This window comes from Callospermophilus lateralis, chromosome 9, assembly GCF_048772815.1.
Source record: "Callospermophilus lateralis isolate mCalLat2 chromosome 9, mCalLat2.hap1, whole genome shotgun sequence".
Classification (NCBI taxonomy): Eukaryota; Metazoa; Chordata; class Mammalia; order Rodentia; family Sciuridae; genus Callospermophilus; species Callospermophilus lateralis.
This window is the reverse complement of record NC_135313.1, coordinates 105,575,865-105,603,729: the sequence shown is the minus strand read 5'-3', so window position 1 is coordinate 105,603,729 and position 27,865 is coordinate 105,575,865. Positions and strand designations below refer to the sequence as shown.

General features: G+C 36.5%; 1 protein-coding gene across 1 annotated transcript in view; it reads left to right on the top strand.

Annotated features, from left to right (window-relative positions):
• Positions 1–13,735: 13,735 nt before the first annotated feature.
• The window catches only part of Dpp10 (dipeptidyl peptidase like 10), a 622,276-nt gene continuing 608,146 nt past the window's right edge, over positions 13,736–27,865 (top strand). The window contains exon 1 of the mRNA XM_076865657.2: positions 13,736–13,807. Within this exon, the coding sequence (XP_076721772.2) occupies positions 13,736–13,807 (72 nt within the window). The remainder of the gene's footprint in view (positions 13,808–27,865) is intronic.

Here is a 27,865-nt window from a genome sequence, read left to right as displayed (position 1 = left end):
CCTATTCAGAGATACTATAAAATAATTTCTCCACACATTTCCACAATAAAGATAAACTTGATAACAGGAGAAAAAATAAAAGCACCAATTCTATATATTCCTCTGCTGTAGTCTGAATGTTTGGGTCCTCCCTAAATTCATATTCTATAATCCTAACCACCAAGGTAGGACCTTTTGAAGGGTGATTAGGTCATGAGGAAGGGGCCCTTATGAATGGGATTAGTGTGAATGGGATTGAGTTTGCTTTTTGTAGAGCAAAGCTCCAAAGAGCTCTATGCACATGTGAAGACACAGAGGTATCATCTATGGGCAAGAAAATGGGCTATCACCAGAGACCACATTTGCTGACATCTTGATTTTGAATTTCATAGCCTTCAGAACTATAAGAAATCCTTTTCTGTTGTTTATGAACCACACAATTTATGATATGTTTATTATAACAAACAGGAAAAAATTATACTCTATGCTAGATAAATTGGACAAAGATCATACAAAATATATCTAGCATTAAGATAGATTTATGTACCTATACAATTTTATTGATTGGCTTTTTTACTGAGTAGCAATACACACACAAATTCATTTTTCATATTATATTTCACAGTAATTTAAGGCAGGCAAAAAGTCAGTATAACTGGTACTCTATGAAACGTATAGATTAAGCACACACATATTCTTTATTGCTTTTGATCTAAGATAAGACATTATTAGGGATAATAGGAATAGGATTACCCGTGTTCAGATCCCTGTTCTGCCTCTAAATAACTGTGGAATCTTGGGTGACCTTCAATCTCATCTTTTAAGTCTTGGTGCTCCTGATTTTGGATGGAGGAAGGGATAGCATCTACCCACCCCTAGTATTATTATGTTAAAAGCACTAGACAGTGCCTAGTGCACATTACACAGTCAATAAATGTTAGCTATGATTGTTTTCCCGGTTCTTATTAGTCACAGGAAACATTCAAAACTGAGAATGGACTCAACAGAGTGGTGGAGTGAAGAGAGTGTTAGAATGCTAGTGTGAGAGCTAATGGTATGAGGAAATAAATGGTATGTGACAAGTGCATGAGTAGAAATTAAGTACTTTGGGAATGGAAAACAGAAGAAAGCACTTCTCACTGGAGAGGGCAGGAGAGCTTCTTTGAGGAGTCTAAATGAAATTGCAAATGTTTAAGGTAGAAAGAATGTGCACTTGGAGGGAATGTCTTCAGGGATGTGAAATTTCAGAGAATTTAGCATTTTTGGCAGAAGGGAAAACCTCATTTGGACCCTCAGGCACAGCCCACTGTGCCAAGACTTGGCAGTGTGAAGACAGATGGTGCCAAGGCAGGTGTTACATAGGAAGAAAACTTGGTCATATGAAGAAAAGAAATCTTTCTATAGTAATTAAAGCTCAGCTTGAGTAACAAGCTGAAAGCCCATTTTTAGCTATAAAATTGCAGACTGAGGGCTCTTGCCCTTTAAACAAAGCATGTCACCGAGTTCAGAAAGGGAAGAGGCATAGTCACCCCAAACCACAAATCCTGCTAAGCACAGCATTAATTGTTCTTTATATCACTCTGACTGTGTAGTTTTGCCATCAGTAAGAAAGAATGGGCTCGGACTGGGACTCATTGCTTTTTGCAAGTAAATTTGGAAAAGAACAAACAGATCTCAGTTTGCAATTTTCTCCATCTTGTCAAATGCAGGCTAAGTTGATATGATATTTAACAGTATGCAAACGAATTTATAGTCTTGCCCTGAGGATCTCCTGCAACATAAGCACCCTTCTCCTTACAACTTCTTTAGTCTGCCTTGGTGTTTGCTAACTCTGAGGAGTTATAAAAGCATCAATAAGGTTAGCATTCTTATTTCAGTGCCATAAACACATTTTGGAAAGGTAGAGCAATTTTATAGGTGTACATACGTTGGAGAGAGGGCATGACCCCTGTGAGTTGGAGGTTTACCATCACTGTAAAATAACAGTCTGGAAGGAATTGTTCTAAGGGTAATACCTGTCTTTTACTTTATATTCTCTAATAGCTGCCTTTTATTTTGAGTGTTTAGTAAGAGCCAGTAATTCTATTAGGCACATTTTAAACTTTTCTTTTATTTATTTATTTTATTGGTTGCTCAAAACATTACAATGATCTTGACATATCATATATCATACATTTGATTCAAATGGGGAATGAATCCTTATTTTTCCCACGTCTACAGATTGCAGGATCACATTGGTTATATAGCCACGTTTATACATACTGCCATACAGACACTAGAAAAAATGCACAAAGTTATTGTAGGGCAAATGCCATTTTAACTACTACTCAAGTCAAAGAATAAAACATTGCTAGTCTCCGAGTAGTCTCTCCATATGCTCTGGCCTTTCTCTCTCCCCCAATAACTACTGTCATTACTTTTATAGTAATCATTTTCTTGTACTTCTTTATGACTTATCATGTTAGTATGAACCTTGAGGCACTATAGCTTAGTCATCAATTTCCAAATTGATAAGTGCTTTAGCTGTAATTTAATTAACATGTCATCTACCTTGTCCCTGCAAACTCCTTCTTCTCCTCTCCTTAAAAATGAATCTGGTGCATACTTGTTCTACTCATGGTTGAGTTTACCCTCAGGATGGATTTGATGATGGTATACTTAAGGCACAATATTATTATCTTCTCTACACTTCCTTTAAGTTGACATAAGAACCTTTGATCAGTTTCAGTAACTTTGTCAATATTATAGGTAGTTCTGATTTCCTTTTGCAGGATGCAGGATGTTGATTTTTGCCTCCCCTCAAGTTAGTAATTTTTGCTAGCTTTCATGCTAGTTAACACCAAATGTTCCAGAGTTGTCTCATAGTTATTGTCTTAGATATGGATCCAGCCATTTCTGTAAGAAGCCCCGGTTTCTTTTAACCCTTCAATGTGGATATGCAAATGAAAGTCATTACTATTAGGATTGCAAATTTTGCAAATAGAAATACAGGACACCCAATTTAATTGGAATATCAGATAAACTACAAATACTTTTTCCCTTGGGGTGTGTGTGTGTGTTTTGTGTGTGTGTATAAATTACAAATGTATATATGAAACTCAAATTTAGTTGGATACTCTGTATTTTATTTGACAACTAATTTCAACTAGATCAGTCATCATTTCTAGACTACCTTGGTCCAAATTGCACTGAAAAGCAGGTAAAAGTAGATACACAAGATAGTTATTGAAGAAACTGCCTGTAAAAAAAAAAAAAAAAAAAAAACAAGAAAGGCAGGATGGAAATCAGGGAGAGTTCTTGGGCTGCCATGCAGGCTCCGTCACTGAGAAGGGCAGAAAGAAGAAAAGAGAGGTCCATATGAAATGTCTGAAATGTAGTTCAGTTCAAAGAAATAACTTGGGAGTCCTCAAGCCAAAGTTGTTCAGGGGGGGGAGTCCTACAAATCCTATGAAGGTGACTGCTTTGGTGCCCTGTTGCAAGCACTCTATCATTCAACTAGCACAGACTGTGGGAAGCAGCCCCATTGCTAGTGGTAGTGTATGTTTGGTGTGAGTTGATAACGATATCTTCAATTCAATACATTTTAAGGACAAATTTTTAATGAACCTCTTTTATCTGTACCTTCCTTGTTTTCATACTGACAATCTTGGTTCTTAAAACATTGGTGATTAGGGAATTTGAACCTCCCATAGTCAGTCATTTACTTTTTCTAATATTACACATTAAAATAGGCAAAGTATACCTATACCAATATTACCATCACCTACCATTAGTATTGAAAATATGGATTTTTAATCAATAAATGAGCTAAGGAGCTAAATAGACACTTCTCAGAAGAAGATATACATTTGACCAACAAATATATAAAAAAATGTTCAACATCTGTAGTAATTAGGGAAATGCAAATCAAAACTACTCTAAGATTTCATTTTACTCCAGTCAGAATGGCAGTTATCAGAATAGAAACAATACATTCATACATTGCTGGTGGGACTGTAAATTGGTGCAACCACCCTGGAAAGCAGTATGGATATTCCTTAAAAAACTTGAAATGGAACCACAGTTTGACCTAGCTATCCCACTCCTTGGTCTATACAAAAAGGACTTAAAAGCTGCATACTATAGTGACATAGCCACATCGGTATTTATAGCAGCTCAATTCACAATAGCTAAACTGTGGAAGGAAATGAGATGCCCTTCAATAGACAAATAGATAAAGAAACTGTGGTATATATACACAGTGGAATATTACTGAGCCTTAAAAGAGAATAAAATTATGGCACTTGCAGGTAAATGGGTGGAATTGGAGAATATCATGCTAAGGGAAATAAGCCAATCCCCAAAACCAAAGGTCAAATATTCTCTCTGATAAGTGGATGCTGATCCATCATCAGGGGGATGGGGGCATGGAAAAAACAAAGGAACATTGATTGGGCAAAGGGGAAAAAGGGGTGGGAAGGTGGCATTGGGCAAGAAAAAGGGAGGAATGAGATGAACATCATTACCATAGGTACATGTATGACTGCACATTTGGTGCAATGCTACAGGGAAATGAAAAGTTGTGCTACAATTGTATACAATGAATCAATATGCATTCTACTGTCATATATACCTAATTAAAATAAATTAATCAATAATAATAAAAAAAGAAAATATAGGTTTTATTTTACTTATATTATTCTCATTCTTCTCCATTTGAGGGGGGTTGTCATGCTAAATCGACATTGTTAGATCACATAGTTATTATGCACTCATTCCCATCTAATATTTAACACACCATAATCTTTATGTTCATTTCTCTCTACTCCCTTGCTGTCCATAGTAACTATTAGTCATGTGTAGTACTAGGCAATTGAATTATGGCTAGTCTAGCTGGTCATAAAGGCACCTGCCAGTGGCTGGGGAGGCTGAGGCAGGAGAGTTCAAAGCCAGCTTCAACAACAGTAAGCTGCTAAGCAACTCAGTGAGACTTTGTCTCTAAATAAAATACAAAAATGGGTGGGGATGTGGATCAGTGGTTGAGTGCCTCTGAGTTCAACCCCCATTACAAAACAACAAAAAAAAAAAAAAGAAGAAGAAAGAAAGAAAGAAATATGGTTAAGATAAATTGGTATGTGTTTCAAGTAAGAATATGCACTGGATTTTGTAAAATTACTAAATATTATAAAATATCTCAGGTAAAATATTCATATAAATATATTCAAATAATAATATCTTCAAATATTGGTTAAATAAAATATCCTATTTCTTTAAATTCTTTTCAGATGACTACTAAAACATTCAAAATTATATATATTTATCATTTTTTAAATTTTTATTCTAACTGTGATACTCCAGTCATTTAGTTTTCTAAAGCTCTCTTTACTAGATTATTTTAAAAGGGAACATTAGAATAACATTTCTTAAATGATTATATTGATAACCATCCATTTATGACCTTTGCACGTGAAGTTTAGTCTTACTGTATACAATTTCATAGCCTACATTTTCTAAGAATATTTTAAATATGTCACTTTATTATTACCTCTAAATAAATGCTTGTGTACAAAAGTCTAATGATAAGTTAATATATCTTGGTTTGTAAATCAAGAGTTCTTTTAACCTTACATGATCAAATAATTCTTTTTTCTCTTCAAGATCATTTATTTTTATTTCTTGTTGAGTGTGCTGTATTAATATCCTCTACTACACTATGTGATTTTTTAAATAATTTGTTTTTTCATTTTTGGGATTGTTTTCTTGATTTATAGCTTTGGTATTTGTTTTTCCACCTTGCTTTGATCCTTTACTCAGGAACTCTAAAATCCTTTATGTTGGACCTTCTTTGTCTTTTATAATTTGTGTCACATTTTCTTGTAACCCCTTTTTATTTTCCTCCTTTTGGTTTTGGTGATTTAGATTTTTTTTCCTTTCTATTTTGATCCCCTTGTTTATTTTTTCTTATGTTCCTTCTAGATTATTTTTCTTTCTAATCTAATGTTTCTTTTATTTTTAATTCTTTCTTGAGCTATATCTCTTTTTCTAATTCTGATAAATATTATTCTTTTGTGTATTATATGGTTTTCTTAATGCCCTTTATTTATTTTAAGTTTGTATGTTTTAGTTCTGAAACACTTTTGAGCATGCACTTTATGGCAGACTTTTTTGCCATTGGTGGGATTTGGCAGACATCAGGTTTGAGGCAGTACATATTTTATACTACACAGGTTATGTGAACACTGACATTGTAATCATAGTGTGAAAATAGTCATGAAATATTTAAATGAATAAGTGTGCTTATGTTTCACTAAAATTTTATAATAGTAAAAGAATGAATGAGTTCCTCTTGGTGTGGGGTTGGGGAGAGAGCGAAAAGCATCCTTATGCAAGACACCAAGGGAACACTGACTCCCACTGGTGCCCCTTTCGCTGTCAAAAGGCAAAAACCTCTCCTGCAATCACTGGGTTCTCATAAATCAGGTCACTGTACTTTCTTGTGATTCCTCATTGACTCCTTGGAGCTCTGGAATATTTTTGAATTGTTAGGTATGTCATTTGGCTTGCTGCATCATTCTGTTTCTTCCTACATAGATATAAAGCATGTATAGCTTTGGGTATTTAGAGATTTGTAAAGGTATCTTGTTATCTCAAATTGTAAAATTTATGTTTTTGTAGTTGATGTCTCATTCTCTATCTAGCCTAAACCCATGCTGGCATCACTGCAGCCTATCTTCCCAAAATAACACTACATTTTAAAGAAAGTATGCCAAGCCTAATTTTACTGTTTTTGAAGTTCTTATTTTGAGCGTCAGACTTAAACTGTATAGGAATGCTTGCCTCTCTTCCCCTCCTCCTAAGTCAAGTGATTCTTATTTGCTTTATTATTTTAAGTGAAAGGTTCAATGTTTGCTTTCTTTCTATAAGATTATTTTTTTTCTGTATTGTATATTCTACCAAACATACCAAAATTCTTCTTACCTTTTTTTTTTTTTTTTTTTTGCATTTTTGGCATGTGTTCCCAAAGCGAATAAATCAGATAAACAAGCATACTTAAAATGTGTGTAAAGGATGCAAAAGAAGGGTGTTTTTTCTAATCATCAATTTGTATGAATCTAATCATATTTGTTAGATTCTGTTCACCTCTTCCACTAATACTAATTGTTAATTATAACAAATGATAAAATGTACGAGAAAAGGTAAACTGAAAAACTAATCAAGATTTTTCAAGTATAAGTCACCTATTGGGAAATGAGGAAGTAAAAATTTGGAATGTGCATTCTAAAATTATACAAATACATAGTATATAACCTACGGCAGGAACAATGTTTGGTACCTAACCCACAGGATTTATAGTATTTCATGATATTACAATGATGTCAATAAAAAATATGAGACTTAAGATGCACTAACATTCCTAACATCTTCAGAATGAGTTCTCTTGGTATTTCCTGCTCTCATTCTTTCCTCTGTTTCTACTTTGTCTCTTTCTTCTTTATTTGATTTGAATAAAGACACATGACATTTGTAAATGTTCAGATTTGCAAGATAGAATTGAATGACTTAAAACATTTCCCTATTCTCCCACATACATAGAGATAGGTAGATGGTCAATATAAAAGGAGTCTGTGTCACTAGCCTGTAACCCATACAGACTCACAGGTAAATGGAACCAAACAGTAATCAGTAGTAATGAGAGATGCATCTTAATGTACCTGGTTCCAGTGCAGGTTGTGTCTCATGATGTCCTGAAGTTTCCATTTGTAAAATCTAAACAGATGACTCTGTGTGGTAAAAGGATCAATCAGAGGGGCTGGGGATGTGGCTCAAGCAGTAGCGTGCTCGCCTGGCAAGAACGGGCTGCTGGGTTCAATCCTCAGCACCACATAAAAATAAAATAAAGATGTTGTGTCCACCAAAAACTAAAAAATAAATATTAAAAAATTCTCTCTCTCTCTCTCTCTCTCTCTCTCTCTCTCTTAAAAAAAAAAAAAGGATCAATCAGAAAACCCAAGGACTTGGACTCAAGTTTCCTTTGGAGACTGTAGAATGTTTCTCACTGGCAGAATGTATGTTGGTGGGGAGAAGTGCTAGGGACCTTTTAATGTTAGTGAGTTCTCTAGGGCCCTTGCATTCCATTCTGAGATGGTCTCTTGTTTCTAAGAGGAAACTTCATGGGGCATTCTGAATTTGGTACTAATTCTTTAAAAATAAATTTGAGCCTGGTGAAAGTGTTACAAAAGATGGAAATCCTCCTTCCCCTCTTGGTGAAGATTTCACAATAGAATTCTTCTCTATCAATGCATAAATGATTTTCTTAAATGGGAAACGTGCTTTGCACTGTTCTGGGAATCACATAAGGAAAGAAGGCAAGTGACCCTAAAGTCTGAATGTTTGAGAATGCTCAGCTTTATGCATTTTCCAAGGGCAAAGGGAAGAAGATGATTTTGAATCCTTAGAAAAACTAGACTTGTTTATGGAAACGAGAAATACCAGGTTCAGAGAATTTTATTCATCAAAGACAGACTCATTATCTGAAAACACCAAATGTTATGCCAATGTTTCTAACTACTTTTTCATATCTAACAAACCTTCTGTCATTTGGAGACAGATGCTGACTCAGAAAACTTTATTTTATGTCTAAGGACATAAAGATCAGAAAAAAAAAAATTGCATGAACAGGAAGGGATAAAAAGGTCTTTTTTCCCCCTTACACCAACAAAACTAATTTATTAAATGATTACTGTTTTATAAAGTAAAACAAATAATTGCAAGTTCTTTGTTGAACATCTAGTGACTAAAAATAATAATAGCCAGGAAATTTCTCACATTCTCAAGTCATTTTGTTGTTATTGATTCAGCTGTACGAAGAGAGAAAAAAATCATACATGGGAAAAAAAACCCCATCTGTGCTGTTTTATTGTCTCAGTGCTCTCAGATATGTCATAGAAGGCTGTGAGGTGAAAGGAGCACGTGAGGTGTGTAAATATAGCATCCAAGGAGACTCTACAACACTGGAACCCGTATGAACTAGCAGTTTGTCAATATCCTCAGGTCTCCAGTGAGCAGCAAGAATGGCTCTCAGGATATTGCAACTCTGTCTGCTTCCACCAGAGATCATAATTGGGCTATGAATTTTTATAACAGAAAAGTCTTCCTGACGTAGACAGAGACTGACAAAAAAGTTTAGTTAATGCCAAAAAAATCTCAGGACAGTGTGAACAGCGTACATAGATATCACTGAAACATGTAGTGCTTTCTTTCTGGTTTCTTTTTCACTTTTAAAACAAACATCTGATAGAGTTTACTGACTAAAGCTTTGGATAGGTAGCTTGTTTCCAAGTATTGCTCACTGTACTGGTTTTCTGCCCAAGGACAGGATGTGTACTTTGGGGAATTTGAGAAGCCGATTGAGGTGAGAAGAGGTGATTTATAAATCGAAACCAAATGATAGCAGAAGGTGTGAACTAGAGCTGTTTCTTCATCTGCAAAGAGCTAATTGGGCAGATTTCAGGCCAGGTCTCTGAAGGCGCAGCTCGTGAACCCTGTCTTCCTGATGCTGCGCTCATTATAGATTCTCAATGTAGGACTGGTTAATGACAGGGAAATCCCTACCAATGTGGCCTTTACATGACACTGCAGATTTACCTAAAAAAAAAAAAAAAAAGAAGAAGAGGAGAAGGAAAAAGTGAGAGATTCCAGGCCACTGGCCTCATATAGAGGCCCCTTTGTCTTATCTACCTAATTTATCTAAAATTAAAGTACTTTGTCTCTAAAGGCTACCCTGCTTCACAAAATTTCAAGGGGCTTTTTTTTTTTCTTTTCTCTAACATATCAGAGTTTAACCTGACCTTATTTGTTACATGGTTGTTGTTAGAGAGTAAATTTTGTTTTTTGTTGCCATGTCTACAATTTGATACAGAAGATTGAATACAGCACCTATGACCTGTATCTGTCTGGAACGATCTATGTTGGCCATGGATGCTGAAATATTTTAATGGTAATCTTGAATTGGTTCAGTCTTTACCTAAATTTCATAATCTATCCTCAATTATTCACCTTAATATTTCTAGGTAAAACAATACATATTGCATTCACATCTTACTTTTAAGGCATCAGATATAAAGGAAAGAAAGACATTGTAGATGTTCACAGTACTGTATGTGAGAAGGTTTTTAAGACTTCACAAACACAAAGAAATACATTGAGGAAGCAGTACTGAAAGTTATGTCTACATTGGAACAGGAAACTGGAATGTGTGGTAATTCAGTTTTCAAAAGGAAGTGGTGGAGCTGAATCCTTACAAGACAGTTTGAATAAAATGGTCACATGTTTCAAGACCTTTCTAACCCTAAATAGAGAGAATTTCACTAGGCAATCTAAAACCTTTTATTCAATTGTAAAAATCTGATTCCATCCCATGAGAACTATAGGAAAACTGCCCTTTCCATTATTTTATGAAATATAAGGTTGCCAATGAGTTAGCTCCTCAAATATACTCTAAATCTATAAACTTCTATAAAACTGTCTTTAAATAGAATTTTTCATTTTTAGAAATACCTTGTAAATTAATTTTAAATTTTAGTTTTCTGAATCTTAAAAATATATACAAGATAAAATTATTACTATGTACTTATGTATAATGAGAGAGCATGGGGGAAATTTGGTGGATGTTAAGGATCCTTTGTGAGATAATTAACTCATCTATTGATTTTTTGTATTTTTCTAAGCACTTAAATTGACTCTCTCAGTAAGTTTTAAGCACATACAAATAATTTATCATTCAGAGGATAGTCTTTTGGCTTATAAAATCAATATACAATCAGAAATTTAGAGATAGAAGCGATCTTAATAGTCATGTAGTCTAAACATTTTAATTTTAACAGGTAAGAAAGTAGAGACAAGAGATAAATGACTTTGCTGTGGCCCTTAGTCCATGCCCAAAGGAGCAACAGTAGCTATCTTCTAACACCTAGTCTTGTATAAATGTTTCTTGTATTCTCTGAATGAGGGCTGAATTCATGTGAGTAGTTTTAAAATCTTGTAGACATTTAATTGCAAAGTGGTGTTTTTGTTTTCTCTTTAATAATACCATATTCAACAAGCATACAAAACACAACTGCAAACATTTTCACTTGAAGTGTAAGTATTCCTATATTTTTCTTGGAAATTTTGGAATTTTTTTCCTAAATAAGAAATTAAGTTGGATAGAAAGTTGAAAAATCTAACATTGTAATTTAAGTGTATCAAAAAAACCCAGAATATTTAAATTGGAAAAAATCAGTTTATTATCTGATTACATTTTAATTAGTGACCTTAACCTAAATCTCAAGAGCTAAAAATTAATGTTCTTAGCTTGAACACGTAACAACTCACACAAAAGATGAAGACTCAGAAAAGCCTTCTTTAAAAAACATTCTCTCTGTGTCTCTCTTTCACTCACACATACACACACACACACACTGCAAGTGATACATCTAACAATTTATGTCTTGATTTGTAACCAAAGTAAATTTTATACTGAATACTGAAAATGGATGAAAGTTCAATGACTGAATTGAATCAAATAAGTAATCTTAAATAGAATGAGGAGAATTCCCTCTAGTATGTACTTGTCCTGTGTGACTGAAGTCACCATCATAAACTAAATGCCTTTAAGTCAAACAGATTGTCCAAAATTTAAAATGATGACTATGCCAAAATAACCACTGAAGAACAAAATGTAAAGATGAAAACATTTTCTAATAACACATTTCCTTTCCCCCCTCCCTGTCCCTCAAATTTCTTGTGAAATCTTTATAGTCAGGTTTACTGGATAAACTACCAAATAGCTATTTTACCAGTGCCTTGTTATTTTCTCCTCCTCCTCCTCCTCCTCCTCCTCCTCCTCCTCCTCCTCCTCCTCCTCCTCCTCCTCTTCCTCCTCCTCCTCCTCCTTCTTCTTCTTCTTCTTCTTCTTCTTCTTCTTCTTTTTTAAATTTGCTTGATATCTTTACAACTAGCAAAGTTATTTCTATCTAATAGTCACAATATGGCCTGGAGTACATATTTTTGAAAAGTAAGTTCTTCCCTTTATGGAGATTAGATTTTCCTACTGGTAATCACGGATGTATTTATTTTTAAAAAGTGTATTTTGATGAAGTTATTGATACAGTTAATGTTTACCACAAGCATGATAATTCATGTTTTAGGAATTGACAAGGCTGCAGCACCATTCTACAATAGCCCTGTCAGCTGTCAGGTGAGTTCTTGCACTGAATAACTTAGACAAGAAGAGAATCAATCCTTAGATAAGGATACCTAACTCCAGGCTATCCTGCACCACTCTCCATATTCTCAGTTCTTTGCTCTGGGACTGCATCACAACACTTGTGTTGAATTCAACAACATCTGGACTCCTTCCTGACTTTTCTCCACTGAGCAATCTCCAGAAGCCTGTAGCTGAGACTGAAGGGCTGCTTATGTTCCACCTGCCTACTGCATATCCTTCTTAGTACCCAAGGGAAAGCCTTGGAGGAACCATGTCCTACTGGGTGAGGATGACATTAGTGAACTTTGTCTATTGTACTCAGATATTTCACTTCCAAAGAGCTATGCTGACTCTTTGGTTTATATTCTTGCTCCAGGCTCCCAGACGCTATGCTATGAAGTTAGTTCCCTTCAGTCAGGGGTTTTGGTAGGGTTGGCTTCTTACTCTCTTTCCCCCTGCTCTCTTTCCTCAGCCTTTAAAGTATGTTTGGCACATGGTAGATGCCCAATAAACATACTTTGGGAGAAGGTTATGTTGATCTGAAAAACTTAAAATCTAAAGGGTTTTCTACATGTTTCCAGGATTTTTTTTTTCCTTCTAAGTATCAGGTTATCATTAAGGACATTTTTAGCCAATCTTTAGGAATTTCACTGGCATTAACTAGGCAGCTAGCCATCTGGGAAATGCAGGAGAGAGGCTAAAGAATGTCCACTGCCCCAAATCAGGAGGGGCGGGAGCTCAGGTCTTGATCTGGGACCACCCTCCTAGATCCTGACAGGTGTTGCTCGCTACCAGTGGGGCTCCAAGCCCCTGTCTGCGGTTGCCCCCTGCCTTCTAGGAGCACCAGAGCATGCCCAGTGGCAGCTCTGGAGCCACCAAGGGCTTTGCACGGGCTCACTCCGCTTCTCCGGGTTTTAGTAGGAACCCGCGGGGTGGGGGGGGGGGCGGAGGGGCTAGGGGAGCCCGCAGAGCCCGGCAGCCTCGGCTGCACGAGTGGGGAGCTCGCGCGCCGCACAGGGCTTTCTCCCGCGTTGCGGTTGCTCGGGAGATGCTGGAGCGCAGCGCTGGGCTGCTCCACCTGGCGCGCTGAGCCAGGCGCTGGGGGCCCCCGAGGGCGGGCTGCTTTGCGGGAGGGGGAAGCGGACTGCGGTAGAATGCAAGACGGGCTCCTCCGACGCTGCGAGACATCGCTCCAGCGCAGTCAGGTGCTGGAAGCCAGCCGCTCGCCGCTCCACTAACTTGCCACTTGGTAGTGTCTGGTCTCTACGCTTTCCGGTGGTGGGGGGCGGGGGGAGTGGGGAGTTAGAGGGTCTGCGGTAGCCGAAAGAGGGATCCTGAGAAGGGAAGCCTGCCTGCTGCCGCTCTTCTCCCCCTCCCCATCACTCCCCTCCCCCCAACCCCGTCGCTGCCGCTTTCCCTTCCGCCAATTCGGAGAGCGACGGGCGCCTGTGACATGCGATCGCTGCCAAGTGACGGTCCCTGAGTCTGAAGTGCCCGCAAGGAAGTGAGCTCCAAAGCGGGCCGCCGGCGATGACAGCCATGAAGCAGGAGCAGCAGCCCACCCCGGGGGCGAGGACAAGCCAGGCGCAGCCGGTGGACCAGGTGAGAGTTGGCAGCTGGGACCAGGCCCTCCCAGGAGGGGTGGCTTCAGTCCGCGCTCCCCCCTCCTCTCCTCCACGGCTTGGCTCCCACGCCTCCCTCTCCCCACCCTCCCCCCGCCCCAGTTCCAGGCTCTCCTCTGCTCATCCATGGACTCAGCAGGAAGTTAGCGCTTCTGAGTGCGCTCTGGGGCCCGGCGAGAGGATGCGCAAGGTGGAGAGCCGCGGGGAAGGGGGAAGAGAGGTAAAGGCTGGGGGTGCCCTGGGGATCCTCTGCGGGCGGTCCACCATGGGAGGGAGAGGTGGACCAGTCCATTGGAATCAGGATTCTTGGCTTCTATTAACACACGCTGAATGAATCTGCCGCGCTCCGGGAGAAGACCACTTGCAGGGTTCGAGCCCGGTCTTGCTGTAGCCCAAACGCGCACTGGTCAAAGCGACCCAAGTAGCAAATGACCTTTAGGCCGACAGAGTTTTTTTCTTTCCTTTGTATATTCTTTTGAAAAGACAGCGACTGGGGTCGTGGGGGAGACTGGATGGGAGAAGAGGGTGTACCCAGCATCTGTAGTCTGCTGAGTAGAACCGGGCTTGGGGACCAGAAAGGCATTAATCATTAATGGGAGCCTGGAAGGTACTGACTAGTGATTTCTTGGGTCCAGACGTGTTGTGTCTGCAGAGATGAGGTGCCTTGTGTTGGCTGAGGGTTATTTCTGTCCCTTTTCCGTCCCTCCACACCCACCACCCCTTTTTGTTTCGATTTTAGGGATCTGAACCATAAGAGTATGGTGGATCCCCATCTCGTCTCTTTTCCTGAATTGGGGGTGATTCAGGAGTTCAGTGACGCTTTTTCCCAAAGTTGGAAGGTCGGGAGCGCTGAGATGCTTTGGCTAGGAGAGGGGAGGCTCTGATGAGCCCACTGAAGGTGCGGTCACGTTAACATCAATTAGAATTGGACAGAGAAAGCCGCGCTTAGGTCAGCACAGAACTAAGGAGCTGGAGGACCCAGGCAGGCATTGGAGTACCGGAGACAGGGCTCTTTGCCCTGAGCGCACTGTCAAGGGCTGCTGGAGGCGTTCCCGGCAGAGACACTCCCAGTTTACCACCAGAAGTGGGGTGCCAGGGGGTGCAAACAGCTAGACTTCAGCAGCAGCTGGGTTTTTCGTGTATTCTAAGCACTGAAGAGCATGTTAAGGGAGCTGTCCAAATCGCCCAGGAGTGGCGGCAAGGCAGAGGAAGCAATGCCAGGAATGCTGTTATTAATATTCCAGTCTTGGTCATCTCTCCTGGCTTGTGGTCTCTTTTCTCTCCTTTCCTCCCCTTCTCATTTCCCTCACATATGTTTCACACAGGTGGTGGAGATGATCCAATGCCTTAAAGATGCCTCTCGGTTTATGTGGTTGAATGTTTCAGTTTTTACAAAGTGTTTATGTTCTTGAACGTTCTCTTTGCTCCATATCCTTAGATAAGTGTGAAAATATTAAAACAATGTATCATAATGTTTCTTCCTCTTACAGTCTCCCCCTCCCCATCCTGGCACACATTACAATGTAAAAACTGGTTAGCTGATGCATAAAAATAATTTCAATAGGGGAGCATGGATCCTCTTTCAGGCTGACAGCCTTAAATTTCATTAACAAGCCACTGAGCCTCTCTACTGCTCTTGGAATGATGCTACCAATAAGAACGATTAGTCAGGTGAGAGTCCCCACATGAAATCTTTGCTCACTAACCTGTGACACCAGCTGGTTACTTGAGGTGCTGCAAACAGTTCAGTGATGGAGGTGGGGAGGAAGAGGCAAAGCAGAGCACACAGAAGCTGTGAATGTATATGTAAATAGTGGACACGTTGTGTATGCACAGGAAATCCTTTTGTCACTACTAATCTGATACTTAAAATTCACAGGATGAGAGAGGTTCAAGCTTGAATCCATTTTCCTTGTTAGTATGCACATTTTTATGGCCACTTCAAATATTCAGGGAGTGGCCATCTGCATAAATCCTGTTTTAATTGAGCATTTTAAAGTGATTTTTTCTGAGTGTCTACATGATTTCAATATGTCAGTGGTATGCATTTTAAATTTGTTAAAATTCAAGAGATAGATTTTGCCAAGGAAAGAAAGTCCAACAGAAATATACATAGCAGTATCCCTGGGAGACTTTTTTCAAAATTCCTAGGAAATTGTTATGTCTAGGATATTCTTTTGTCCAAAGATTGACATGTGAAATGATCATCATATAATGTAGATGTTTGCTGTGAATACTTAAACCACTTTTTGTTAGGCTCACTAAGATTTTATGAACAGAATTAGTCATTATGGTTTAATTCTGCAATTGCCACACAACTTTCATGCATTACTAGATACAGTCCCTCTCCAAAAATATGATTAATTTTGCTAGCTTCTATGATAATTAAAAAGAATATTCACAAAGTTAATTTAAGATGTACTTTTATGAAATTGTACCTAGTGGTTAAACAGGGGGCATGCTTCAGCTAATCATTCACTATGTATTGATTTGGAATGATTTAAACTTTTGAATGTTGCCAAAAAAGTCTTTCAGTTTCCATGATAGAGATTTTTATAAACCTCAAAAAAATGCCTTGCCTGGAGGCCATCAAATACCATTTAGCACAATGGAAATCCATAGAATTTTTTAAGCAAAAATGATTATGAGTCATATAATTTGTTTACTGTTATACTTCTACAGGAGGCTTGGCCTCCTGTTTCATCTTATCTGTTCCCTCTATCACAGGGGACCATGATCAGAGACTTCCATACCCAGAAATCTGCCTGGGTTTTTAAATATTCTCTTAATATTCTGAACTACTAAATATTCTCTTAACATTCTGAACTATTAAATATTCTCTTAATATTCTGAACTATTAGAAAGAATTTTATCATGTTAGTAATCTTTCTCTTAGAGTTTTGTTGATTAAACAAATGGTTACAACAGTTATTTTCATGGTTTTTATAATATTCTACTTTTATTAAATATCTAAAAATAAATGCTTTGACATAGGCAGATGCAGTCATTTCCACTTAACACAATCAATACCTCACTTTACACTGAGGAATCCAAAAATCTTAAATGACTAGTTGTAATTTATTATTTGAAAACAATCACCTCCTGAAGTCATGCGTAGACTACTGTTCTTGGGGTTGGATAAGAAAACATTTATTGAATGCAATTTTCTTTTTGAGTCTCAGATCAACTTTTTGAGGCACAGCTTGTTGCTATTTCCATTATAAAAATAAGAATAGAGAAGATTATAGAAATCAAGGAGTTTGACCAAACTTATCTTCAGAAGTGATGGAGGTCATGGAATTAGACTTAAGAGCTCCTTTAAGTGTGATGCCTCATCTCCTATTTTCTGCACAATCACCGACTAACATATTCCTATTATAGGAAGAGAGACTATTTGCACAATTTGAAAATTGTACATGAGTGTGTGTGTGTGTGCCCATTACCTTCAATGGAAAATGGATAAAGTATTTGTTTAAATCTTCAACTGTAAGTGTAAATGATAGCTTTTGAAAGTTTAGTCAAGTACTTTATTCATTTTAAAGTTAATATCTCCTCTATTGATCTAAACAATAAAAAATGAACTATATCGACTCTCATAAGCATCTAGGAAGTTTTTAGAAAAATTTTTTAGTCTTTGTGTCACTTGCCTCTGGAGATGATGAGATTCTCAAGGTTTGTTAATTGAATACATTTTTTTTTTTTTTTTTTAGTCAGGAGAGTAACTTTAGAATTTGCTCATATTTCCACCAGGTGGCAGCCTTCTGCTGAATCCAATGGGGAAAAATATTGCCTTAAATAGTTGGCTTGTCATCTCAGCTCCAAACAAAACAATACACCCCCATACACAGAAATAAAAAACAAAAACAAACAAAATGGAAGGAGCCCTATTTTCTAAAATATTTAAATATTTTTAAAGAAATGGTTTGCCTCCAAAGGTAACATTGGTTATGCTCTTTCTTTCTTTCTTTTTTTTTTTTAATCATTTTTGCAGAAAACCAATCTCTTACAATTCAGCATGTGGCAGCCTCTTCATGAATTAACCTATGGTCAGAACTGTGGTAACATATAATGGGTAAAACGCCTTCTGGAAAATATCCCTTGTACTTTTGACTCTTAAATATTATGAATCAAAAATGTTTCAATGTAGAAATTGGTATTCAGTGTTTTTACTTTAGCTTTTGTCAACCCGACCAGATTCAAATTTTCAAATGTATGCTTGAAAAAACAATTGCAGAAAGTTTATTCTTCTGTGTTCACTTGCTAATATGTAAACATGTCATAATTTAGTCAATAAGCTAGTATTTTTCACATGGATCCTTGAGAATAAGTTTTATAAATTATCTGAAAAAGCTATTTTATAGAAGATTTATAACTTTTCTTCTAATCTTTCAATATTTAAAATATAAGTATCTAATGGGGGATGCAGATTTATATATTTTGTTAGAAATATAATTTCAGTTGAATAATATCGTATTTTATACTTTTTAGATAACATGATATTAACTGTGTAATATAGTATATAATGTCTAATATAAATATTTTTATGAAAAATTTTATCTACTGAGTTAAGAACACACCACAAAATATTGCTTGTTGGGAAATATCTAATATGTGTAAATATATCTATTCTTAATTTCAGGGACTGAACAAACTGCACATTTAAAAAAGATTAAATTATATAAAAACAAGTTAAAGAAAATTGTGTTATTAAATATTAATGCTGCTTTATCTTATGAAGCATATTTCCTTGAAAATGAAACATTCAAACTAAAATTCTCCCTGTCTGGTAAAAAAGTAAAGCTCTTTGAAAAATTTCAGTTTCTTGGATGATTTATGATTATAGAATGTTTGAAGTTATAGTAGGTATAAGCATATTTAATTTATTTACAGTGCATAGAGTGCTAGAATGTGTTTTATGCCATCAACCACAAATGTTTATTTAACATTAACTATGAGTTACGCACTGGAATTCACGGATCCAAGTTCATATACATTCCAGCTCCATGAGGACCCACTGTGTTTTTATTGGGCAGGGTAACTCAATTTCTCCATTTCATCCATGAATAGAGGTGACTAGAGGTCCTTTACATGCTTGTTATGAGGACTAACTGAGATAGCATGTAAGTTTTGAATAATACCTTATACTAAATCTTCACCTTAAGTATACACTCTGGGAATAAGAATTTTTTTATTAAAAAAAAAAGGAGGATCAGTAAACCACAGATAGCTAGTACGTTGTTTTAACATGTTACAGATAATCACATTATTCAGTACACATATTTGTTAGATTACACATGAGTTTGTGCATACATGTAAATATTATATTAATAGATTTGGACATCGGGTCTAAATTTGGGAGATATTCACACTTCAAAACATTTTTTTTTTTTTTTCAATCTCAGCAGCCATTTAGTCAAAACTTACTTCTTCACCATCCCATTCAGTGCAGGACTGAAAGTAAACTTTGGCTGATTCTCACTAACAGTTGAACTAGCTTCTAAATAGGTTGCCTCTTGTTCCCAATGCATTCACCTGATGATAATTGATCTGAGAAATAAAATACTTGAAGAGAAAAGGGATGTGATTTATAGAACTATGTCAAGGGATGGATGAGATTTTGGTCAGTGTAGCAGGAATGTGTACAGAAATGGAGAACTCAAGACCCCAGGATCTGACCCCCTATTGTCATTGGTGGTGGGAGAATTGAACTAAGCATTGCCACCATATATTTTCATCCTTGCTAAGGGACTTTATGCATGTCCTAATCAAGTTCATGTGCTATTGAACATTATAATGGGGACATATGCTAAGACATGCTTCAACCAAGAAAGTTCAAATCTTTTTTCGATCTGAAGACCTGCATAGGGTCCAAAATGGGTCAAGGAACATAAACTTCCCCACAAATGCACTGCCTCATGTTGTTATCAATGTTTCTTCCCTGAGTATATGCTGCCCCTCCTCGATAAGTCATATAGCTTAGTCCTGATTATTTCCAGCACACTGTTGTTTAAAAGTTTTTATTGATCTGATTAACAATTTTTTTTTCAACAATGAATCTCTGTGTGCATTTTCCTGTCTGGAGAGCACCTGTTCTTTAAGACTTTTAAACTGTTCACCTACCATTCCCCATAACAGCTAGATGCTCTTATCACCTATTACATATGCTTGTCATTTCCAAGATGGCAGAGAGGCGTCTGGGAAGGGGGATCAGTAAAAAGAATGGGGCAATTAGGAGAAAGCTTCCCTATTGTATATTCATTGTTGTCAAGTCATCCCCAAGTGTCAGAATTTCAGACAGGCCCATACATAGATTATAATAAATATAGCACTCACTGTGACAATAAATACAGGCAATTCAGTTTCATTGGAAATTGAAAAAAATAAATGCTCTATTCGGAACTGTTTTGTTTTAGGAATTATTGTCCACAGTTCTTTATTACGACTTCTATGTAATAAAAATTTTATCTTCCTTTTATCATGAAATATTTGGAAAACCTTAAAATGTTAATTTTATCCAGCATTTAGGTGATATGCCTGTTTCATTAATCAGAATGGTATGTTCTGCAACATTTTTTGGAATTGCCAAATGATTTTCAGTTTTAAGTTGTTTTGGGGGGGGCGGTCAACTTGATGTAGGATTGAGAATAGAGAAAAACAGATTCCAGGCTGCATCCTTCACCTACTGTTAACTATGCAACTATAGCCCCTCAGAAATTCTTCAAATGGCGAGAATGTTGTAATGGTTAGCACAGGAAATGTGAATGGTTTGTATAGCATCTGCCCAAAGCAGAAACTGGATAGATATTTTATTGTAATGCTACTGCTCTTCTACATCTTTGGAGGAGATCATTTCATTTTTTGAAGGGCAATTTTGCATTTATGTTACTGAAAATGCTGAATACATATGAGTGCACACCTTTAACAAATGTACAGGCAACATAATACATGAGTATAATAAGTATACAATCAATATACATCCATATTATATGATATTGAGTTGATGTATATATACTTAGTATCTAGATACATGAAGTATTTTACAGTTAGATTATCACAGGACATTAGATAAAAATCTGTTGGGGTAACTTTACCGATTTCTGCTATTTTTAAACAACCTGTTTCCCCAAAGGCCTTACTTAGAAGCTTTTCTGAAGTATTCCTGGTTTAAAATTCTCTTTCCAGAAGTTTGATTCCCAGAAATGATTGACATAGAAATTCTTTGCATATGGGAACCGATGATATATTGACTTGAAATTCAAGGAAAGTTATTTGAATGTATAATCAACACAGACTTTTACATTTGGAAATGCTCTCCAGACAAGCTGTGTATTGTCTGGCTTTACTATTATTGTAATTTATCTTGCTTATCGATTTTCCTGGGTTAGGACAAAAACCTATGTATCAAATTGCAAGACAGCAAATGAAGAAAAGTGAGGGGAAAAGCCATTTTTATGATCTTTATCCCCACCCTTTTTTTGAGAGCTCAATGAAGATTCAGTTTCTTATTTCATCTAAGGGTCTCCGCTCTGAAAACAGCAATTCGACAAAACCGAATTATATAATTGGGAACTTGAATGGCAGGCTCTCTCGTGATTTATTTTCAAATAATGGACCAGAGAGACTACTTGAAGTTGCATTAATAATGCTTGTTCAGGAAGCAGTAGGCCTTTCTTGTTACTGGAGCAGGAGTTTACTTTGGGTGTAAGGAACTGAGTGAGTGAAAAACCCTGATACTCATGCCTCTGCTAATCACTTTGTGCTGCCAGGAATGGTTTAATTTAAGTAAATGAATGCAAGAAATGACCGCTTTTTATTTTACATGTTTTGAAACAAGTGCTGGAAGTCTTTTTTCATAAAGCAGCCTTTTAATTCAATGCTTCACAAAACTTGCCTAATAACTTCTTCTCCCTTAGAAACAATTGAAGATTAGGCACCAAGGCAACCTTCAATCAAATTGAGCTAAAATATATACCATTTTGAGAGGGGAAAAAAATACCTGAATTTCATGAAGAATTTCTCCAATTTAGAAATAGATCATTTGTTTGACTATTTTACTCTATAATTTAAATTTTTCTGTGATTTCTGTGATCTATGAATTTCTGAAAAGATTTTTTTTTAGTCTACCAATTAACTTCTAGGGACTCTGAAGGAAAAAGATTGCACATACCACTTGTTTCCTTTTTTAGAGTACTAGAATACATAAAGGCTTATGAAATAAAGTGAGTATGTTTTCACACGTCCAGCATTTAAGGGTTATTTCTTTCCTCTGATCATAGGGATTGTGTGTATGCTACTTCTTGACAATCAAATTGGTGGTGATAGGTGTGTGTGATTTGAACCTGGAATTGAAGTGGAAGTGCTTCATCCTTCTTCACAATCTATAGAGTTTGATTTTCATTGCTCTAAATGAGGCTTACATAATGTTAGTGTCACTGTGGCATTGAGTGGTCTCTTCTACTGCTTACAGATTTCCTTTTTGCTCAGAGAGTTGGTCTCAAAAGGGTTCTGGTTCTGTCATTTTTCTTTGCATTGGTTGTGTCTGCCATCTCCAAGTTTAAATTCAGTTCTTCCCATTTCTTCACATCTCTGAAAGCCATTATCTTTCCAAAACTTGATTTCCTGACTTGTAGACTGAATACCTCGATATCAGTAGCAGCCTCACTTTTCTGAATTCCTCCCTTCAGATAGCCAAAACATTATAAATTATGACAATGTTCTGAGAAATTACTCTGTCCCCTGAATCTAACATCTCTGTTTTGAAATCTGGAAACAGACAATGGAGAAGCGAAGTGACTTGTCTAAGGTCACACCATTGGTTAGGGTTGGAGGCTCAACTTCATTCTGGGTATGTGATAGTCAGCTTTTCATATCTGTGACCAAAATATCGAAAGAGAACAAACTTAGAGGATGGAAATGTTTATTTTGGCTCATGGTTTCAAAGTTTAATCCATGGTAGACTGACTCCATTGCTCTGTGCCTGAGGTCAGGCAGAATGGCATGGCAGAAGGGTGTGACAGAGGAAGGTTGCTTACCTCACGACATCCAAACAGCAGAGGGACAAAGGGGAAAGGGCTGCAGGGGCAGATGAACTTTTATATAGTGCAGCCACAGTGATCCCCATACTCCATCCATGCCCCCCACCTGCCTACAATTATCACCTGGTTAATTCATTCGAACTAGGATATACTGATTAGGTTAAGGTTCTTGCAATGTGATCATTTTACCTTTCAATATTCCTGCATTCATATTCAAAGGTGGATTTGGGGGGATACTTCATATCCAAACCATAACAGGATATTTTCATATATGACCATTGCTCATGTGGCATGATTCCAGATTCAGCTGCCAGTATAACCTTCGATGGTGTCATGGTGACACATCTGCCTCCCTTAGTATTTGACATCAGTATAAATATACATATGCCCACACGCTTATCATTTTGAGTACAGAAGCCAAACTCATTTGACATTTCTTCATATTTCCTTTGTGATATGTTAGTCCTAGGCCAGTTGTTCTTGGACTTTAAACACTTTTCCACAAGACTAAAGACTATGAAGTCATAGTCTTGACTATGCATATACATGTTCTTCACTGTGCTGTGACAAGAAATCACCTCACAGCCATGAAGTCATTTTGCAAAAATGAGATCCACTGCTCCAAGGAAAGGACAGTGCCTCTGTCTGCACAAGCAGAAGCTGTCTTTCTTCGGCTTCCCCTTGCTGCAGTATGAATGAACTCCCCAGATCTTCACATTCCAGACAGAACTGTAATCATACCAAATTCCAAGGCCAGACTTGAGAAACATTTATATGCTAAATAAATAAATTCATGTGATGATGATTTGAATCACACAGAATTCTCTTCTATTAGAAGAAACTGGGACCACCAATTCATTTCACTTAACCTTAAATCCTAGATCCTTGATTTTTTAGTTTAAGCAACTTACCCAAGTTTTATTCTAAATCTGTTACTTCATCTGTAAATAGAATAATATTTACCTTGCAGTATTGTTGTGCAGGTCAGCAATGAGATGGGTTATTACTTAGGTTGTTGCTGAAAAATGGTATGCTTATTATTTGACTATTAAAATGTGTTAGATCACTGTACCAGACATGTGCCATGTGATGGAAAATCAGACTATGTTAAATGTTGAGGTTCCCAGAAGTTGGGAATCCTAGCATTAAAGCAGCTTTTTCCATTGCTTTGACTAAATCAGGAACTTAAGGTTGCCTTTAATATTGAGCTCCTGTTTTTATTGACATGGAGATTATATGGAGTTATCCTGGCTCTAAAGCAAACATGGATTAGGAGTTGGTTAAGAAAATGTATGACATCCATTTTTATATTCCTTATAAATGCAAAGAAGTCAACAACATTTGGATTTTGAAGATGAAGAACTGAATATGCATTTACTTTCCTGAATTTGTTACTTCCTTTCCCTATCTCATGGTTAAATTCCATCTCATGCTTATAATATATTTTGTATTCGGAGTGCCGCTTCGTTCCTTCTTAGAGCTACAGTCCTTGAGCTGTAACAGCGAATCCAAAAAAACTAATATGGAATCACAGATGGTGCAAATATTTGAAAATAGGTAAATACAATCTAGGATTAGCTGCTTGGGCTCAGAAATGTCAGCTTCACATTGCTTATTGGTCACACAAGGCAATTTTAGTTAAGGAAAACCCAGGGCAAAAGCATCATGATAGAAAATTGCTGGTTTGGAGTTGTACAACATAACAAGCCCATAATTGTTATATAAACCTCAAAATGAGTCACTCTGTAACAAGGAAAAGGTATTTCAGAGAGATCACAAAGCACCAAAAGGTTATACAGGGGATAAAAAATTAAGCAGATATCATAACAGTACTGTACCATCTGCTGGCTTCCATTTAAAGCCAATTTTTAGGGAAAAATACCCATTCATATGGATATGCTTTAGGTAAAAACATATTAAATGGCTTAAGCATCGGAAGCAACAGTCAAATTGCCAGCATAAAATCTACAGTGGTAATTATTAGTAATGGGTAGGATATGCTCCTCAATTTCTGTCTCTGAAAGTTTTAAAGACTAGAATCTAATTCTTATTCAGTTTTCTCTTTTTAAGAAATGAATACCCGTTAAAAGAATCTTAGAACTGACCATGTGATTCAGTTGGTATACTGGTAAGACAATTAAGAATTTGAGTATGACACAAAAGTATGACACACAAAAGTTTGAATATGACTCAAATCGGACTACTGATGAATTTGGGGGATTAGAAACCAGAGCACCTGTCTCCTAGATTAAGAGGTGATAGAAGGAGCCTCACTCAATTATCAGAATCACAGAAATGATTTTTGTTTTTTTATGATGATTGATGACAATAAATGATGATGAAGGTTAAAGTTGGGAGTTTTCAACTGGATTAAGGTTTCTTTTGTTTTTCAATTTAATTTTTATTTCTGGGTAGTAGGTTTATCAAGACTCCATCTTCTTAAGAAAATTCTATCTGGTAGCAAAAATGTTAACCATGTTATGGTTTGGGTGATGTCTAGATTTTTGTTTCTCAGATGAAGCAGTAGAGATTTTAGAAGACTTGCTCTAGATCAGATGTGAAGATCTATAAGACAGTACTGATCATGTTGAAGTATATGGCTGTAAGGGAAAACACATGCTTCTTCTTATATAACTACATAGTGAACATATGTCAAGGGTTTAATTAATGAAAGAACTTCCAAGATGTTAAAGCTGGTTCGAAATGCATTGGAAAAAGACAGTTTTATATAATCAGTGAGGAAATGAATGACTTAAAGCTTTCAAATTAGGTGCAAAACTGGTTAATATCCAAAAGAGCATTTAAATCATAAACTTTGTGATTTTCAAATTCAGAGCAGGCATATATTTTTCTTTGCAACTCACCTGTCTTTACAATCAGTATCTAACTTTACATATTCTGAGCCTATAAAATAATAAATAGTAGGTTAAAGAAAGGTTGATTCTTTCACAATTATATAATCTTTGCATATGCTGATAGCTAGTGCCCTAATCTGATAATGAAAAGATGGACTTATAGTCATACTTTAATTTCATCTGCACTTTTCAAAAATGTTTCTTAATGTTCTCAACCTCAGAAAATGGTGCAATATAAGCCTTTACTTGGTGTCACAGCCAACTTCTTAAGCAATTTGATCAAAGCTCTCTACAAGCCCTATGGAGCTTCCAATGTCAGATTTGATTCACCAGCAGTGAGGTCTTGGAATGCAGCCAGTCAGCCAACACTACTTGTAGGTCCCTCCCAACAAATTGGTCCAGGTGTCTTTGAAGGATACAGGAGAACAATTTGGTGATCTCAAATAGCTCTTCTGTGCAGAAAATGAGATAAGATAATTGCATTCAAGAAAGTGAAAAGCCTTTTTTTGAGGATTTAGCAAAAAAAAGACCCAGATCAAATTCTATATTGGTATTGTCCCTCGAGATGGCTGCTTTCAGAACTGCTCTTAGGTAGAGAGAGATAAGCCATCCATGTGGTCTGATGTAAGATATATCATAAATTTTCTTTCCCTTGTCACTTACTTCCCTGACCGCCATTACTCCGCCTGAAAAATAGCTCTTCTCATCCATCTGCGTGTAGCTGGAATTCTACCATGACTTCCTCTGCTCCTTTAACTTAAGAGTCACTTAGCAGCTTGTATCTAGTTTATATTTATTTGTCTCTCCATGATTGCATGATATACTGTCTTCAGAACTAATGTTTAGAATCAAGAAAAATGAGGGCTTATGAATGAAAGACATGGGGCCAAGAGCAAATAAACACTGAAATAGGACAGACCATCTGAGTTCTACTCAGGAGTTGATTTTTACATTTTATTTACTTTTAATCAATTTAAAATAGCTGCATGTTTCTAGTGGCTACAAATTTAGAGAATCATTATTAGGCTATTGCTTTTTAAACGTCAATGGTACATATCAATCACTTAAGGATATTGATGAAAAACAGATTTGAATCCTGTGAATCTGGGTCAGGTGGGGTCAAAGATTCTGCATTTATAACATGGGTCCACATGATTTCTAGTACGTGGACCCCACTTTGAGTGGTATGTCTTTATTTCTCAGCAGAATAATTATTTCTGACTTTATGACTTTGGTCAGACTGACCTATGTATAGAAGATGAGTCTGAAGGGTCTGTAGAAAAATTATTCACACTTATAATTATTCTAATTGTAAAGGGAAAGGAATTCTAGTGATAAAATTGTTGATATTTTTATCATTTTTGATGATAGCTAAAAAATTTTGTGTCTATTGTATTTATTTATATCACGCAGTTGTCAAGTATGTAAATTCCATGTAATCCTTCCCATAACCTTATGTAATAAATAGTATTTTTATTTCAGTTTTGCAGATGAGCAACTGAAGTTAAGAGATTCTCAAGATAATAGGGATAGGAAATGGAGAAGCTATTGTTTGGTCACATATAATCATATATGTCACATAAACCACCAATAACTTTTCATTATTAAATTAAGGCCAGAGATTTGTTGCTTGTAATGGATCAATAAATTATATTTGACTAAGCATTGTAAATAAAAGCAAAAAAAAAATTTGACAATGGAATCAATCAAACTAAGAAGACTCTGCACAGCAAAAGAAACACTCAACAGAGTGAAAAGTGAACCTACAGAATGGGAAAACTACTTGCAAACTATTCATCTATAAGGAATTAATATTGAGAATATATAAAAAACTTAAAAAATTTAATAACAAAAGATCCAATTAAAAATGGGCCAGGATATGAATAGTCACTTCTCAAAAGAAGAAATTCCAATGACCTACAGATTAACCAAAAAATGGTCAGCTTCATTTGCCCCTAGAAAAATGTAGATCAAACCCATAATGAGATAGAATATTACACAATTAGAATGACTTTAATCAAAAAGAAAAAAAAATACATAAGAAAAGCTGGTGGAAGAAAGGGATCTCTTATACTCTCTTGGTAAAGATGTAAATTAATATAGCTACTATGGAAAAGAGCATAGATTATTACTTATAAGCTAAGTTAG